Raw genomic sequence first — 18,523 nt, forward strand, 5'->3', positions numbered from 1 at the left:
AAAGCAACAGGTGGGTTTCTCCATTGTGAAGCTAAGTGTGAAATTTAACTTGTTGCTTCAAGTTCTACAGACAGCTTATCAAAAGAGGTTCCGGCTCTTATTCAGATAAAGCATGTAATGATGTTTAAGTCCTCCTGCTCACTCAGTTCCACACCCATTGATGAGTCCCAGATGGTGTGAGACCCAGCCCATCTCCATGTAACTGCTAAAATCAGACACAGAAGCACAGATTATCATTCACTTTTCCGCATACTTTATTTGTTACAAACATACAATTTTTTAAATATAGACTGTAAAACTCCATTTTGCAAAAGTCTGCTATTATAAGGAGTGCACACCAGCAGGAAGGATTATTGAACTTTCCACCGTAACTTTTTCTGTCAATTTTGATAGTGGTAAATACGGGACCCGCCATTTTATAGACCTGCCTGAAGCTACTGGCTGTATTCACATTGCTTTTGTAGCAGCCCTGCTTGTCTCAAAATTGATCAATATCTGAGCTTCAACCTATAGGCAGTGAGATAAACAACCCGTTGAACTGTTTCCAGGAAATGATTTCTTAATAGGTACTGCACTTATGTATTTGTTTGAATTGCCCACACGGCTGTTTGTTAAAGTGCATTCTTTTAAAAAATAAGCAAGAGGAACAATCTTTACTTTTTAACCAAGGTACTTAAAAAAATGAACTTTTTGGTCTCTCAGCAGATATTCCCAAGTTAATCATATCACTATAAATTTTAGTGTTCTATTTACATTTATAGGGTTACTGGTGGAGGGGACCTTATAAAATTAAAGGTATTGCTTCTCTTGAAGCAGAAACAAGTTTTACAAATTCATACATATGAATACACAATTTGTTTACAATGCACAAGCATGTAGTATTTACATAGATTGAAGACGACCCCCTCCCTTTCCAAATAAAACTTTTAAACTTAGATTCAACCTAAACACTAATCTAGATCAGGAAGCTGTCTCCTGCTATCAAAATTTAATTTGTTTATTCAAATTACTTCTGTAGATTCTAAACTGGCAAAAAAAATCAGTCCCAGTGTTGGAGTGAATAACCTATTTTAAGGAATCATTAATAGATATGACTGGTAGGGAAGGTTCCTATAGGATGGAAATCGTATTATCTGGAAATATATCAGAAGACAGATCTTAGCAAAACAAATGTAGTCCAAAGAAATAAATCCCTACCACTATAATTGTCTTGGAACTTTAGAAAAAATCCAAACACAATAATCTTATTATTCCAATGTTGGCAAATTTCAAAATAATATAACTCATATTCTTCCCTGTTACTGTAACATGCCTTGTACTGACTTGGAGCGTTTCTACACTTTTTGCTCCTTCTACTAATCACTCCTAAAAACTCAAGAGTTTTTGTACACAGGGGAACATGTAGTTTGGAGGAAAAAAAAATACGTCCAATACTCTATCAGTCTAAAGTAAAATCCCCAAAGACCTAGGACACAAAATGTGTTTAGCAGTGATTAATCCTGGTTTGCACCCCCCCCCCCCAGTACAGACTTCTGAAAAGGAGACTTAAAAAGATAAGAAACAAACTACTTCCCACCAAAGATTTTCCTAAATAATTTAATCTTTCAATACTGGGTTAAACTAGAGATAAAATACTTTACTTTTAAGAAATAAGAGTCTAAATAAATTTCTTGAGTTGGCCTTTGGTGTTAATGTAGGGGGAGAAAGGCAATAAATGCAAGCCTTCTGTGATATGCTTATAGGCAGTAAACTGAATAGATGTATTGCTTTCTTTCCAGTATTTTGGGCCTACACTTCATACATATTACAGAGATATAATCAGCCTGCTTACACATCAGTGGCCATTATATATAACATGAAAAATGAATTTTGCTCCAAGTTACCATGTTCCTTAAAATAATTTTTTTCATCAAATTGCAAGTTTATATCACGAGAAAAATGTTTGTTTCTCCATTTCACTTCTCTGTCTTCCCCTTATGTGAAGTCCTACTGAGCATGGCATTTGCTGTTTTAATATGGCTGTATCTATCCCAAATGATAGGCATCAGTTAGACTTTCAACTGAAATGAACAGACTGCGGAATAAAGTAACAGATTTACACGTCCTATTTCACTAGGAAATATGAAATACATTCATAAAGGTCTTTCTTGGATCAAGGGTACTGATATAATTTAGGAATCACTAGGGTAATAAGTTTTTATGATACATTTACTTTCAATTTTCCAAATTTAATTTTCTGTACTGACAATTAGGTCACATTTGCTGAAGCCTGTTATTTCCATAGACAAAGAAACTAGGTTTTGAGACAGAAAGCTGGGAAGAGTAACAATCAAATAGCAAAGTAACTAACCATTCAAGTGTCTAGAAACTTATGGGACTAACATTTGAAAATTAATGACTTTGTTTTTCTAGGATCAAAATACAGAAATGTCACTATAATTTGCCATTTCCACCTTATATCTGGATTTTCAAACAGGGCATATAACATGTACTTCTGGCTACTTTAAAAAAGATATGTGGCTATATTTTTTCTTTTCTTCAAACTTAAGATACCTCTCTCCCCAACCCTACCCAGAATACCTATTATCCAGTTGGTTCAATGGGAATATTAACTCTTTAGGAAGACAGCTATTAATTTACAGTACTCTACAACCAACCCTGAAAAGGATAATCTCATTCATTTACTATAACTTTAGTGCTGTTGTTGACAGGAAAAAAAAGTTACCTTAAGGCTCAAGGGAAAGTAATTTTATGAATGCAGCATTGTTTACTCTCCCATCCATTGGAAGCTAGCAAAATGCATTCTGGATCAATAGAAACTTTCTAACATTAGCAAATATTTCCATTTTTTCACACAGTTAGACAATATTCATAAGCAGATTATCTAGGGAAGCCTGAGAAACCATGATCCACATCAAACAGATTCCATGTATTTCATGATAAAAAAGTGCTTTATCTTTGAGAAATATGCCAGGGTTTAAATGGAAATATACAATGTAGAATCACTTGACACTTTTCAAGTGAAGTACAAAGTGAAAAAGGAGCAAAAAGATGAAGGCCTGCTCTCTAACAGGTCTTATGCACGTAACTTTTAGGGTATACTAAATTAAAATTGTTTTAAGAAGTGAGATTTTAAATCCACTATATTCTAAAACCTGAGATTGGACATCAAAGCCGTCAACTTACTCATCAGAGCAGTTCTGATACTTCCTAAAAATAGAAGACAACTCAATTGAATTAATAGTCAAAACCATTCGCTTTCCCCAATCAAAAAGCAGACCATCACAAATACATTAGATAGATACTAAGAGTGCTGCAGATTTATGACTCTCAGCAAATGAGTCATTTTTACATAAGCAAAAAAAAAACAAACCCCAAAAAACAAAACCCCAAATTCATCTCTTCTTCCCCTTCTCACTGATCAAGGCCACACTATTTTCAAATGAATATCTACTGAGAGATCAGTTGTGCATTGGACAAAGTACCATCATTGGATTCGAAATGAAAGCAAAATTTACAGTGAAGAATACTATGTGCATGGCTTACATACTCAAGCTTCTTCTTACTTTCTTCTACCTTAAGAAGAGTAGGGTAGATGAAATGGTCACCTTTGAAACCGTGGTGTAGACCACATTCTTCCACACCTCTGTAAAGCCAGAAAAGGTCACATCTAAGAAATCGTCTTTAGTAATTATAGTGCCTGAAATATGCAGCCATTTATAGACCACTCAATATGAGGGCTTTATTATAACCAGCCTCTTTTGCCCACAACCCTGCATTTTCAGATAAGACAGGTTAATTGTTTTGAGAAAACAGAATCCTGAATCTGCTAAAAGACCTGCCACTTATTGCAAAGTGATCCAGAGTAACCAAAGGAAGCAGGAGGTTAATGGCTGCCTGCACCCAGTCTCTCAATCATTTTGCAGTAAATAGTTATGGGAAATGACTTGACTAGTAGCCATATTTGTATTGCAGCTACAGTCATTCATACATACATGAAGTGTGTACACCACCGACACGCTTCAATTATTTACATAGATGTCTGGTTTTTGGTTTGGTTTCAATTTGGTTTTTGGTGCCATACAGATTTCCATTTTGTTTGGTGCAGCAAATACACTGAGGATTGCTGACCAGTACTGCCATAGTGCCACTTGCTGAAGAACAGGTAGGGACAATAGAAACCAGAAATGACCATTAGACTCTCTACAGATTTTTGTTCTTTTGATTCTGCTCCTAAAATTTGACTTCTTTCCTCTGTAACTGGTAGTTTGAGAAAAAAATCTTCTACCAAAAGAAATTTTGGCTCTCAGAAATAGGACTATTTTAAACATGTGATTGGTTAGATGCTTGTCAGAATTAAGACATGCCCTAAATCACAGTTCATAGCAGCGGTTGGAAATAACCCCCCCCTCCCCCCATGCAAAAGGGCATTTTCCATGGTCTTGTATAATACCATTAACTGACTGGATTTAACAAAGACCATTTGTTAATAACTTATATTTGAATGATTTCTGAAAGATGACCGGTTAACACCACCTTGTTTAATAAACCACTCTGTGCTTTGCAAATTTCTATTGTCCCTAGTGACCGGAATGAGGATTAGTGAAATGCTACAATTAATCCATATCCTCTGCAATCTTCCTGCAATGGGAAGAGAGGCCATGAACTGCAGGAGAAACAAATCTTCAAGATTGGTTAAGACTTAAAAACCCACCACTATGACATTTACCGCTTACTCCTACATAGGCAGGTCAGAATTTTAATATAAATTACTTTTCCAACACATAGCTTATGCATTCTTTGCTCCTTTTCTTGGAGGACTATCAAATTGGTATCTAAAGATTTACATATGATATATTACTGCTATATGGTCTAATGACTAAGAAAAATTTCTCTGGTAACCAAAGCTGATGCCATATATGGTAGCATTCTTAGCATATACCCTATATGCCTCAGACCACTTCCACATACTTTCTATTTAGCTAATTATAGTTTAGGAGCCACTGGTGAGGGTTGTGAAGACCCCGTCATTTCTATAGAATAGAAAGGGCAAGGCTAGTTACTGCAATTCAACCAAACTAAAAGAAAACAAATCAACCAACCCCTTGAAAAGGAGAGGTATTGCACCTTTGCAAAGTTGAACTGGCTCACTGCAGCTGAGCAACAGAACTATCACTGAAACGAAACAAGTGGATCATACAGGAATTGTACATGGAGTGAAAATGAGTTACAGCAATCAACTAATAGCTGCAATCTTAATTTTCACTGCTGCCTTAAACTTTTGACACTTAAAAGTTTCTGCACGCGTAATGTGAACATCTCAGCTCCTTTACAAAAAATTTAGGATTTTGTTCTCCACAGCAAAGAAATAAACATTCAAACAAAACACATAGGTAAATACAGCAGGACATTTTTGAAAACAGCTGCCTTGTAGTACAAAATACAGTACAAGTGTAGGGATGTAATTAAAACATCAAAAATACTATTGCTCCCATACAATTTAGGAAACATTCTTTGCAATGGAGTTTTTTTTTTTTTTAAAGAAAAGCTTAAAAAATTTTAAAAAGTCTCATTGTGGATGATTACAGAAATAGTCTGAAAAGGGCACCAATGCTTGTGGCTCTTGCATTTTTTTTTTTAATCTAAGATTGACAATATTCTGGACAGTCTAATTTTTTAAAAAGCCTAAATTTATATACACTATTCACTTCTCAGCCACAGATGCATGTAAATTACTTTTGTATATTACTTCCCAATAAATACAAAGATTGTATAGATTGAATACTACCAAAACAAGATAATATAAAGGGTATGCAATAAATTAAAAAGGCAGCTCAAATAAAGGGCAGGCATGCAGTTAAAAAAAGATGGAGATGGGGTTACTTGCCTCCCAGGTGAGGTGTTGTACCTGAAAACTTTGGAAAGAATAAATCCCATTTAGTTCAGTTACTTAGGTAATTAACATTTAAAGGAACAACTTTTGATGGGGGGCCAGGAGTAACTTGATTAGAAAAAAAAAATCACTTCTAATGAGAATCCATTTAAAATACAGAGGAGATCCTTGAAAACCCAACTTTTATTCTTCAAAGACAGCTGGATAAACTGGCAAAAATGTCTGCTGAAATTTCAAGATGGTATAAAATGCTTCCAGGATATAATCATAAAATTCATATTCACTTGAGTTACATTTAGAGATGGATTTCAGCTTCCATCAGGGGTGCTGCTTTGAATCATTCTCATCCATCATTTGCCAACTTTGATTGTGAGGTACTGATACAATGGAGCAAGTTCTGGAAAACATTTCAAAGAAAAGTTGATGCTGGAATTCAGGACCTGAGGCTTTTTAGTACTTACACAAATCCACAGATTAAAATGAAGGTAAATGACTTCAGTTTTGGTTATTTCCAACTTTTCTGTTAAGCTGTATTTTCTATTAAAGCTCAGACTTGTGGCCACACTTCTTTTGTCGAATTCTTCAAGTTCTATAGTTGGAAACCCAGACGACCAGAGGCCAAAAATTATCCACAATTCAATTGCAAAATGGGGATCTGGCTCTCATTTAAACCCAAGCCATGTCTTGGTAACGACTTCCATTATTTGGAATCAAGAGTCAGAACTTCAGTGAGCAGCAACCAATCCGCTCAGCTTTACATATGCTTGGTGCCCAATTTCTTGTGTCTACCTTAACAACCTCCAATGTTTTATTTTCAAAATATTTTGCCAACTTTTAAACTATTTCAGTAATGGATTCTTGCTCAAGCACTGGTTATCATTTAATTCATTTGCATCTAGAAAACAATTCTGCAAAGACAAGGCATGGGCTTTGTTTGGTCCAGGTTCCATCCAAAATCCCCAATCTATTTTTTTTTAAATGGATCCAATCTGTTTCTGTATCCAATGGCATTTTGAATTTTTATTTTGCCCTGCCCATGATTATTTAAAGTTGTTTCTCTTTAAAAAACCCAAACAAACCTGTATTCTCTGAACTAGGTACTGCAATGACTTCTCTCTTCTCAAAAATTCCATTAAGTCCTAGATTGAAAATACTGATTTCAATAGAGGTGACGGGGTAGACATGAACAGTAAGGTCTGGAGAAGTATTTTCGACCAGATTACACAAGAACACAAAATTCAACCACCAACGGTAGGTCTGGGTAACTGTTGTCCCTTGGCCCATAATGTACAGATTTCTCCTTTCCTCGCTTATCCCTGGTGGGTTTAGGAACCTTAGTTGGAAAAAAAACAAAAAATGAAACAAAAAAACACCCCAAAACGGAAGCTGAGACGTATTTTGTTCTCAAAATATAGATGCAATTGTCCTCTCCGCAGGTTGCTGTCAGACCATTCTAACTTTACTGCCACATTGTTTATTCTCTTATGATTATTTCATTAACTAGAGTGTTTTCTATGTTGTTTTCTCCCTCTGGGGCCTCCCTTGCTTCTCCTCCCTATCTCATCTGGAGAGGAGCAGGAAAAACTCTAAACAAGGGGACGTTGGTGGGGTGAGGGAGGCCTGTCGGGGTTCAATCCTCATCCACCTCTTCACCTTCAGACTCGTCTCCCCCGCCGCTGCCCCCACCACGTCGTTCGTAAAGCTTATCCCTCTGGCGCTCCTGGATTTCTTTCATCTCCTCAGCATAGCGGCAAAAAGCACCTCCAAATTTGCCCCAGGCCTTGAAGGGGACGGTGATGGCATTGCGGTAGGACGGCTTCACCTCACTCACTCGCAGGAACACGCCGTACTTGTTGCAGCCCACGTCGAAGAAGAAGCGCTTCGAGTCCACAGTGATGGAGGTGCCTTCGGGGAGCTCCCCGTACAGGCCCCCGCCGGGGCCGCCCCCGCCGCCTCCCGGGCCCCCGGCCAGCTCGTCCTCCTCGCCGCCGTAGTCGTCGATGAGCTTGGCCAGCGCGTCGCGGAACTCGATGAGGCCCTGGGCGGGCAGGGCGATGGTCTGGCCGCTCTGCAGGCCCCCGGGCCCCGGGCCCCCGCCGAAGCCGCCGCTGCCCCCGATGCGGTTGATGGTCTGGCGGATGCGCAGGAAGCGGCCGCGCTGGTTCTCCTTGAGGTCCAGGTAGTACTTGCGGTTCTCCCGCACCAGAAACTCACTCTTGAGCGCCCGCCGGGGCCCGCCGCCGTCCTCGGCGCTCGCCGCCGCCGCGATCTGCTCGGGGCTGCTGGGCCCCAGCTGCGCATAGTGTTCGATGAAGTCCCCCAGGTAGTCGCGGAACTCGGCGGCCACGGCCATGGAGAGCGTGAGGCGGCTCTTGGAGCCCCCGGCGCCCACCTCGGCGATCTTCAGGAAGCGGCCCTTGGCGTTCTGCTTCACGTCCAGGTAGAAGCGCTTGTTCTGGATGTCGAGGCGCTTAGAGGCCAGCTCCTGGGTCTCCTGCTCGCCGCCGCCGCGGGACTGGGACTGGAAGCCGCAACCCCCGGGCCCGCTGCCCCCGCCGCTGCCGCCGCGCTCGCTGCCGCTGTCACCGTCCGCCATCTTCTTTCCCTCGCGCGCGGCCGCCACTGCCTCAGCCGCCGCCGCCGCGGGCCCCGCTGCTCTCCCGCCGCCGCCGCCCGCCGCGCTCGCGCGCCCCTCCCTCCGTCCCTGCGGCTCGCTCTCCGCTCCCCCCCAGCCTCGCTCGCCCCGGGCTCGCTCACGCGCACCCGCCTCTCATCGCGAGCCGCCGCCGCCGCCGCCGCCCCCCATCTCTTCCTCCTGCCCCGCCCCCACCCCCGCGACTTGCGCGCGCAGCGCCGGCGGACGTCTCAGGGGCGCACGTCCTTCCGGCGACGTCACTCCTGCCCGCCGGCCTGGCTTTCTCGCTCGTCGCAGGCGCGCCTGGAAGAGGTGAGCCCTTTCGGGAAGCGTCCGGACCTTGAGAAGGGACGCGGCAGATGGCTTCGGAAATGGCGTAGAGAAGCTGGAGAGGAAGGTTCGCTTCCCTGCCGGGCGGGCGGGCGAGGGAGCGTTTATGGATTGTTCCCAGTTTAACTTTAAAAACCGTATGGTTTACATTCGTTTCTGCCCTGAGAGCCCATACTCCCCTCATCTCATACAGTTTCTGTGTCAAGTCTAATTTGTTTCACGTTTCTTCACCCATTTCTGGCGCACTCCCTTTACAAACTCGGTTTATCGCTTGTTTGCCCCCTCCCCCATAGTCCCTTTTGTGGACCGGATATACACAGCGCCCAATCTTGAGTAACTTTACGACGAGGAGAGTACTCGGGAGCTTCCAGAAGTGGCTTCCAACCCAGCCTGTTGGGAGGAGGCCCGACTTGGAGATAGGCAAAAATCCACTGCATCTAGATGAACTGCCCTTTGAAATCCAGAGCCAGTAAATAGGGGAGCAGATAACCTGATCCTCCTCCCAAAAGTTCGAATTGCCGACCTTTTGGTTAACAGCCCACTATTAACTCATTAAGTTAGAGTTCCTTGGAGACAGGTATGTAGGATTCCAGGTGGCCGGGTCACCATGTGCTGAGGCTGAGGCCCCGTTGACAATTCAGAGCTGCTGGGATGGGGTTGGGGACTAAGGGGCTGCAGTAGATGAGACTTAGGAGAATCAGGTGGATCAAGGATGCCAAGCCACCTGGTTCATAGGTACTCTGGAGTTCAGACCGTAATATTTGGGCCTGAATTACTTTTAGGAAAGATCACCATGGAGACCGTTTGGAATGAGATATAATTAGAGATAGCTTGGCTTTTGCTGATCCCAATACTTTTTAGCAGTTAGAATGATAAAAGTTAAGTGACACCACCAAGTTTTAGTTTATCAGGAAAATGGGAATGATTCCTCTGATGTTTTAGAATTTAGGACTGTAATTTTTTCCATTCTGATTACTTTCCTGGTTCACCAAAATATGAAAATTTATATTCTGCAAATGGATAACTCAGTAATTTCCTTTTTTTCCTTTTAACTTTGTTGTCAAGATAGACAGTTTCCTCTGTACAATTTAGTAACTCCAGTTACATTGTTGAATTGTGCATCCATTCCCTAATTTTTAATTGTTTTGCCTCATTAACATCAACTCACTGTGCTCTAAGGTTCTTAGCATATTTCAAGTTGTAGTTATCAATTTAATCCCATACAAATAATTTGTAAAGGAGTCTAATGCTCAAGGAGGAGCTTGTTTTCCCTACTAGATTAAGCTAAATTATTATTTGGTTATAAGAAGACTTCATGGATATTTTTTGTTTGTTTTGAAAATTATCTCAGCAGTAGTCTTAGGGTTTCATGTACCCTCATGCTTCCAGGAAATCCAGATTCTCTGTAAATTTGAAATTCTGTGTTTTCCCCTTTTTTCATTAGGATTCTTCCCTGGAATCTTTGCTCAAAATGTTCAGTAATTTGTAGCTGGGCATCTTCTATTCGTGTGGTTTCATGGCAAATGAGGCAGTTGTTCATGGAGGCAATTAGCCACATGATTACCACCTCTAGTACTTGACTGTCTTTTAACTCTTGTTCCAGGTGAATAGAGACCAACTGCTGTGCCTTGGAACTTTGAGCAATTTCATCTTAAGAAATACGGCTGGCCATTTCGTTGGCGCAGGCGTAGCCGTGGTACCTGTAAGAGCCGAGGCAGAGGAGAAGACCCATTTGTGCTTGTAGTTTGAAGTCTCTCCACCAGTAAGCCAAGATTTTGAAATGCACCGTGATTCCTGCCCATTGGACTGTAAGGTGTATGTAGGTAACCTTGGAAACAACGGCAGCAAAACCGAATTAGAACGGGCTTTTGGCTATTACGGCCCACTCATCAGTGTGTGGGTTGCTAGAAACCCTCCTGGCTTTGCTTTTGTGGAATTTGAAGATCCTCGGGATGCAGCCGATGCTGTTCGAGAGCTCGATGGAAGAACGCTGTGTGGCTGCCGTGTAAGAGTAGAGCTGTCCAGTGGTGAAAAACGAAGTCGGAATCGTGGCCCCCCTTACCCCTGGCGGCGTAGCCATCAGGATGATTATTGGAGGAGAAGCTCTCCCCCTCGCCGAAGGTCTCTGAGGAGGAGAAGCTTCTCTCGCAGCCGCAGCAGGTCCCTCTCTAGAGATAGGAGGAGGGAGAAATCATCGTCCCGGGAGAGAAATCGCAAGCCATCCCGATCCTACTCTAGGTCTCGCAGCCGATCTAGGTCAAACGAAAGAAAATAAGAAGATGGGTTTGCAAGCGGGGTGTAGGGTATACAGGAAACACCATCCTATGACAGGAGTGTACAGAAAATTCACGTTTGGTTTCAGACTTAAGAAGCCTTGGGGCGTTTTTAAGATATTTAGCTGTTTGAATTTGTTTATTGTCTCTTTTAATAATGACACTTGAAGATGTACTTCTCTGTGGTTTGAAAGGGATCATATGCGGCATGTAATACCAAGATTTTATTACTTTCATTGCTTTGAATTTCGGTTAGTCTTGCATAAGACTGCTAATAAACCTCTAAATCTTGCCCTCCTAAACTGTGATGTTTTAATAACTTAACAAAATTGGCAAAGGTTGAACTAAGAACTTTTTGGGGGATTCATGGCTGGGATAAAGGATGTACCCATAGTTGAATAAGCAGCCTTTGAGAGCAGCTGAGAACATAGAAGCCACCAGATAAAAATAAGTAGTAGCTGTACCACTAAGATAGAGGTTTAAACATCCAGCCTAGTCTTCAACAGTGTGCAGAAGTTAGTTGGTTTAGAATCTGTTAGGTTTAAGGAGTTAATCTTTTACTTAAGGTCTTAAATGGGTTGACATTTCTGTAAACAATTTTGACATCATATTGGGAAAATGGAGTTACTGTGCAAGATTGTTTTCATATTGTCATTTGTAATATGTTTTATGAAAGTCACTGGGATTAAAGTTTTGGTTTCTAAATTGAAAAAAAAAACATGCCTGCTAAATGTGCTCATTATATTGTAAAGAATATTACATTTTTATATTAAATTTTATTCATCTCAAGATTTTGTCATTAGATTTGAAATAATTAAATTCTATGCACTCATTAGTAAATCTCAGGCAACAATGGTGTTCAGTTTTAATCACTTAAAACATTTCAGTTCAAAGAAAAACTTGATGCACAGCTTTCAAAATGTAATATGGGCCTCACCTTAAGAGCAAGATAACAAGGATCTAGATAAACTGTTCCTAATACTGTTCCAATTTCAATGATAACTTTTTTCCTGACTACATTTTTCAATAAAGTTTGTTTCTAAATGTATGTCCAGTTGTCAAGAATTCTTAATTTTAGCTCAGTTTCTACCTACAAACCAAAACATTATTCTGGTAAATTCACTCTGGAATCTTATTATAACTTTCTTTGAAGGTTTTAAAGTTCTCAAAATTAATTTGACATATGCCCATTGTCACTAGAAAAGTAATATTTTATATTATCCTTAGTACATCAAGTGTGTTACATCTTAGCTTGCTAACATGGTGTTTATACTGTTCAATCTTGTTGAGCTATCCAATATAGGTTTTATAAATTGTCCAAGTATTTGGTAGGCCATGTCAGAATGCCAACTGTCCTTTGTTGCATCTTTACTAGCTAATTGAAATGTGTGCAGCATCCTGTATAGCACACTCTGATGGCTAATATCTGTAAGAGTACATTTGCTCTTCAAAATTGTCATTTTGCCTTGTCTCTGAGCAACAATTTAATTGTTTTAGAGCCATTATCTGTGGTTACACCATTGATTTTTTTTTGAGTTAACTTTTTGAGCAATTGTAATTTTTTCCCTCGTTTATTTTTTCTTTTTTAAAATCGTTTTGTTAGGGGCTCATACAACTCTTATCACAATCCGTACGAACACCAGTTGTGTAAAGCACACTTGTACATTCATTTCCCTCATCATTCTCAAAACATTTGCTCTCCACCTAAGCCCCTGGCATCAGGTTCTCTTTTTTTTTTTTTCTTGTGAGATCATGAGTGAGAAAGTGAATTAGTGAGAGAGTGAGTGCGTGCGAGAGTGAATTAATGAGAGAGTGAGTGAGTGAGTCCAGGTCCTCATTTTTTCCCCTCCTTCCCTGTTCCCCCCCCTCCTTCATGAACCCTTGATAATTTATAAATTATTATTTTGCCATATCTTGTCCTGTCCAACTTCTCTCTACCCACTTTTTTGTTGTCCGTCCCCCACGGAGGAGGTCGCATGTACATCCTTGTAATCAGTTCCTCCTTTCCAACCCACTCCACCCACCCTCCCAGTATTGTCACTCACACTGCTGGTCCTGAAGGAATCATCTGCCCTGGATTCCCTGTGTTTCCAGTTCCTATCTGTACCAGTGTACATCCTCTGGCCTAGGCAGATTTGTAAGGTAGATTTGGGATCATGATAGTCGGGGCGCAGGAAGCATTTAGGAACTAGAGGAAAGTTGTATGTTTCATCGTTGCTACACTGCACTCTGACTAGCTCATCTCCCGGAGATCCTTCAGTAAGAGGATATCCAGTGGCCTACAAATGGGCTTTGGGTTTCCACTCCACACTCCCCCACCCTCATTCACAATGGTAGGATTTTTGGTTCTTTGATGTCTGATACCTGATCCCTTCGACACCTCGTGATCACACAGGCTGGTGTGCTTCTTCCATGGGGGCTTTGTTGCTTCTGAGCTAGATGGCCTTGTTTACCTGCAAGCCTTTAAGACCCCAGACGCTATATCTTTTTTTTTTTTTTTTAGATGGGGAAGCATTACATCCCTAGAAAAAGAAGCCCAGGATTTTCCCTCCTGTGTGTTTCCGCCTGGCTTCCTCGTGGTCCATGATGCCGGCGGAGGTCATCAGCACGATGAAACCGAACTGCCCGGAAGGGAGCAGGTTGTTTTGCCACTTCTCTAGATCTTTGAGCTGCACGTCAAATCTAGGGCTGATCACTCCGCACTTGTTTAATCTGCCCGTGAGGTTCACTACAATTTTCCCAGCTCTGTGGTCATCAATGATTTCAAATTCACCAATGTAGCCGTGCTTCATCATCACAGTAAGAAACCGGACAATGACCTTGGAGCATGGCCTAATGAGAACCTGGCGCTTGCCTCTCTTCTCGGCATTATTGATGCTCTTGAGAGTGTCGGCCAGGACGTTCATGCGCACCATGATGGTGGCACGGAAAGATGGCGGAAAGAGGAAGGACGACGCTATATCTTTTGATAGCCGGGCACCATCAGCTTTCTTTGCCACATTTGCTTATTCACTCGCTTTGTCTTCAGCGGTCGTGTCGGGAAGGCGAACATCATAAAATGCCAATTTAATAGAAGAAAGTAGTCTTGCATTGAGGGAGTATTTGAGTGGAGGCCCAATGTCCTTCTGCTACCCTAATCTTAAACCTACAAATATATGTACATAGATCTATTTCTCCATCCTCATATAGAAATATATTTGCATATGTACATGCCTTTATTTAGACCTCTTTGCCTCCTAGCTCTTTCTGCTATTTCCTTTGACTTTCCTTTTGTCCCACTATCATGCTCAGTCTTCATTTGGGTTTCAGTAATTCCTCTTGGTTACATTACCCTTGATCACATCCTACCAGGCCTCCTACACCCTCCTCACCACCGATTTGGATCACTTGTTCCCTTGCCCCTGGGTTTGTTAACCCCTCTACCTTTCCCCCTACCTCCCCCTCTCCCATGTCTTCCCGGAACTGTCGGTCCTATTGTTTTCTCCTCCAGATTGTTCATTCAGCCTATCTTATTTAGACAGACCTGCGGAGATAATAACATGCACAAAAAGAAGACAGCAAAACCAAGCAACAATACAACAAAACAACAACAAACCAATGACAAAAACAAAACACAATAAGAAAGACGCACTTGTAGTTGCTTCAAGGACTGCTTGTTGGCCTTTAGGAGTGTTTTCCAGTACAGTCTGTTGGGCACCACGCCCTGGCCCCAAAGTCCACCTTTGGCATTCCCTGGGACCTCACCACTTCGTTCCCTTGCTGTTCTGTTGCACCCCCTCAGAGTATTGCCTCAGGGTTGGGGGATCAGATCAGCACAATTCCCACGGTGTGTCTCCGGTGTTGTCTCCTGCAGGGCTATGGGTCAGTGAGGGACGTCGTGTCTCATAGTGGGGCCAGCCATGTGGTCCTCTGTGGACTGGCTGCTCTAATTGGGAACATCATCCTCACACCATTGATTTTATAAATCAAGGAATTCTGTTGTACTTTAAAATTTAATCGTTTTTAAATGTGTGTGTCTTAATTCTTTTATTCCTCGTGTCAACAGATAAATTTTAACTGCTTTGTGTAGATTTATTAAAAGAATTAACTATTAATTCCTGGAATTGACAGACTCAATCTATTGGCAACTAGAAAAGTACCTCACATCGAGTTGGTTCCAACTCATAGCAAAAGCATAGGAGGAAACAGCTGCCCCTATGAGCTTCTGAGACTAACTCTTTACAGGAGAAATCCCCATCTTTCTTCAGAGTAGCTGGTGGCTTCGAACTGCTGACCTTGCAGTTAGTAGATGAATGAGCAAATTATTACACCACCAGGCTCATACTTGCAATATCCATTATCAAAGTCAGATTTCCATATTACTAATTTTGGAACTAAATTTTAAGGACTAACACTCTTTTAATTGATTGAACTAATAATTGGATTTAGAGTCTTACAGAATATTGAAGATTCGGTGAACTAATTACAACACATGCAGCAATAATTGTTTGGCTAATCTCACCTGAAGACATTCTGGAAGGGAAAAGTAGTCTAACGCTTTGTTAGACTTAGAACACTTCTGACACTTTCTTCAATCTTTGTCTTTTTGTCCTGCAATGTTTTCATCTGTATGGTGGTACCTCAGGTTTCTATCTAAACATCTATATGGACTTCAACCATCTGTGTTAAAAATTTATGTGTACTTCCCGTAGTCTACATTTTTGAAATTTTTGGGGGGGGTGTCATGAATTTTTTTCTGGTTCTTCTCACACTAGAACTCAAGGTATAAGAATGTTAGCACTAGGAAACGGCACTGTGAACTTGCACTAGTATGTACTAGTATGAACCTACTAGTCTTTCTGCGGGCAAAGATGTGGCCCTTTTATTCCGTAAAGATTTGTGGAGTCAGAAGCTATGGGGGCCATTTTACTCTCATAGGGTGACTGTGAGTTAGAATTGACTGAATGCAGTGGGTTTGGGTTTTTTATATTAGATTATAGGAAAAACTAGTCTTAGACCTTAACATAAAGAGACTAGAATGCACAGATACACTTGTAGAAATGGATTACAGCTAGCACAGATGAAAATATTTCCAGCCTTGGCTATTAGAAAACCCAGGTAACTTGAGGTGACACGCAGAATTTGCATGAAATCCCAGCAGCTTTGGAAGAAAGCTCCCGCTGGGGAACCCACCACAGTGATCTACATATAACAACCTCCCTGGGGGATGGACAGCGGAAAAGTGAGTGAAGGGAGACATCAGTCAGTGTAAGACATGAAAAAATAATAATTTATAAATTATCGAGGGTTCATGAGAGAGGGGAGGTGGGGGAAGGGGGAAAATGAGCTGATACCAAGGACTCAGGTAGAAAGAAAATGTTTTGAAACTGACGATGGCAACAAATGTACAAATGTGCCTGACACAATGGGTGGATGGATTGTGATAAGAGCTGTATAACCCCCCAATAAAATGATTAAAAAAAATAAACATGAGAAAAAAGAAAGCTCTCACTTTTTAGTGATAGACATCAAGTTGTTCTCTGCGAAATAACAATATATTGCAATTAAAACATTAATTTTCTTCCAGCTGGTTGATAGTTGTTAACATTTTAGCTTGTGAGGTACATATCATATTTAAGTACAAAAAACTGTGGTAGTATGTTTAAATAAAGATTGAATATAAGAATAGAACCATAAAAATATACACTATTGTCTGCTTCTTGAATTTAAATATTACATGTGAATACTGTAAATTTAACATATACACAACTGGACTGATAGGCAATGTCATAATAAATGGAGAAAAGATTGAATTTGTCAAGGACTTTGTCTTGCTTGGATCCACAATCAGTGCTTATGGAAGCTGCAGTGAAGAGATGAAAGACATTTTCCATTAGGTCAATCTGCTCCATAAGACCTCTTCAGAGTATTGAAAAGCAAAGACGTTACTTTGAGGACCAAGGTGTACCTGACTCAAGCCATGATATTCTCTATTGCATCATATGCATATGAAAGTTGAACGTTTTATAAGGAAGATCAAAGAATTAGCGTGTTTGAATTGTGGTGCTGGTATTGAAAGTACCATGGACAGTCAAAGGAACAAACATACTTCTTGGAAGAAGTATGGTCAGAGTGCTCCTCAGAGGCAAGGATAGTGCGATTTCATCTTACATACTTTGGATATGTTAGAAGAGACCAGTCCTTGGGGGCATCATACTTGGTAGAGAGGCAGCGAAAAAGAAAGATGTTCAACAAGATGGCTGAGACAGTGGGCTCAAGCACAGGAACAATTGTGAGGATGATGCAGTGTTTCACTGTGCTGTTGGTCACTATTGTGCTGTTGGTCACTATTGGTCAGCATGAACTTGATGGCACCTGACAACAACAACACTTTATGAAGCACATTTTTCAGGGGCAAGAAAGATACACATGGAAATTCATTTCCTCCATGTGATCACTGAAATTCCAAATTAGTTCTAGTATGTTAACCCCAGCCCAGTGTCCCCATAAGAGAAGAAAAAACTCAGGTTAACAAGTGAAACTGGTTACACGGGCTTGAATGCAATTTCTAGCAGGGAGTTGATCTGAGATTTAAGTTACTGCGTACAGAATTTCATTTTACCATTGAATTTACATTCATTTTTACCAAACTGTTCTGTACTCATCCAATAGCATGTGGTACAATAAGTGCTTGTTTGTATATTAGACAGGAATTATACAAGGGAACTTTTACTATCACATATCATCTCCCAATTTCAGAGAAGGTTTTGGTTTGTTCAAGGTGTCAGATTCTTGGGCTCAATAAAATCCTAACAGGGAAGCACCATGGGGTTTTGCACAGAATGCTCGTTAGATAAGGTGAGCCTGGAGGCATTGTGGATGATTGCAGGAAGCCTGAGCCTCGTGTCCATCCTCTGAACCAGTTTATCCCGATAGGGGAGCCTTTCACTGCCTTCACAACTGGTGACCATCTAATTGGCTTTAAAAACTTTTAGCATAGTAATTACGAAAAAAGTCATTCACTCTTCCTCTCACAAGTAGAGATGACAGCAACAATAACAACAAAAACCTTGGAAGAGATAGCCAGAACCCTTAATATTACCACTGTGTGTGTGTGTTGGTTGCAGTGGGTAAAGGCAAATTCTTTTAAGGGAGTGTGGGTGGATAGAAAAAAAAACTCAACGAAAACTTAGGCCAGAGTTCAGTACATACAATTTCCCTTGAAAGTTGTTAGGTGCTATTGGGTTGGCTCTGACCCATAGCAACCCTTGGCACAATAGAAGGAAACACTGCACAGTCCTGTGCCATCTTCATGATTGTCCCTATGCTTAATCCATTGATACAACCACTGTGCCAATCCATCTTGTCAAGGACTTTCCTGTTTCCCCACTCCTCCACTTTACTAAACTTGGT

At 41.0% G+C, this 18,523-nt stretch overlaps 2 protein-coding genes and 1 pseudogene across 2 annotated transcripts; 1 reads left to right on the plus strand and 2 right to left on the minus strand.

Moving 5' to 3' along the window:
- Nucleotides 1-236: 236 nt before the first annotated feature.
- Nucleotides 237-8,594, minus strand: PURB (purine rich element binding protein B). The gene has a single exon (XM_075558117.1). The coding sequence runs from the start codon at nt 8,487-8,489 to the stop codon at nt 7,524-7,526; it is 966 nt and encodes a 321-aa protein (XP_075414232.1). The 5' UTR covers nt 8,490-8,594; the 3' UTR covers nt 237-7,523.
- Nucleotides 8,595-10,493: 1,899 nt separating this feature from the next.
- On the plus strand, nt 10,494-12,179 carry LOC142456831 (serine/arginine-rich splicing factor 3 pseudogene; annotated as a pseudogene).
- A 1,466-nt stretch (nt 12,180-13,645) lies between these two features.
- On the minus strand, nt 13,646-14,076 carry LOC142456356 (small ribosomal subunit protein uS8-like). Its single transcript, XM_075557498.1, has one exon. The coding sequence runs from the start codon at nt 14,044-14,046 to the stop codon at nt 13,654-13,656; it is 393 nt and encodes a 130-aa protein (XP_075413613.1). The 5' UTR covers nt 14,047-14,076; the 3' UTR covers nt 13,646-13,653.
- Between the last annotated feature and the right edge of the window lie 4,447 nt (nt 14,077-18,523).

Source organism: Tenrec ecaudatus, chromosome 9 (assembly GCF_050624435.1).
Source record: "Tenrec ecaudatus isolate mTenEca1 chromosome 9, mTenEca1.hap1, whole genome shotgun sequence".
Taxonomy (NCBI): Eukaryota; Metazoa; Chordata; class Mammalia; order Afrosoricida; family Tenrecidae; genus Tenrec; species Tenrec ecaudatus.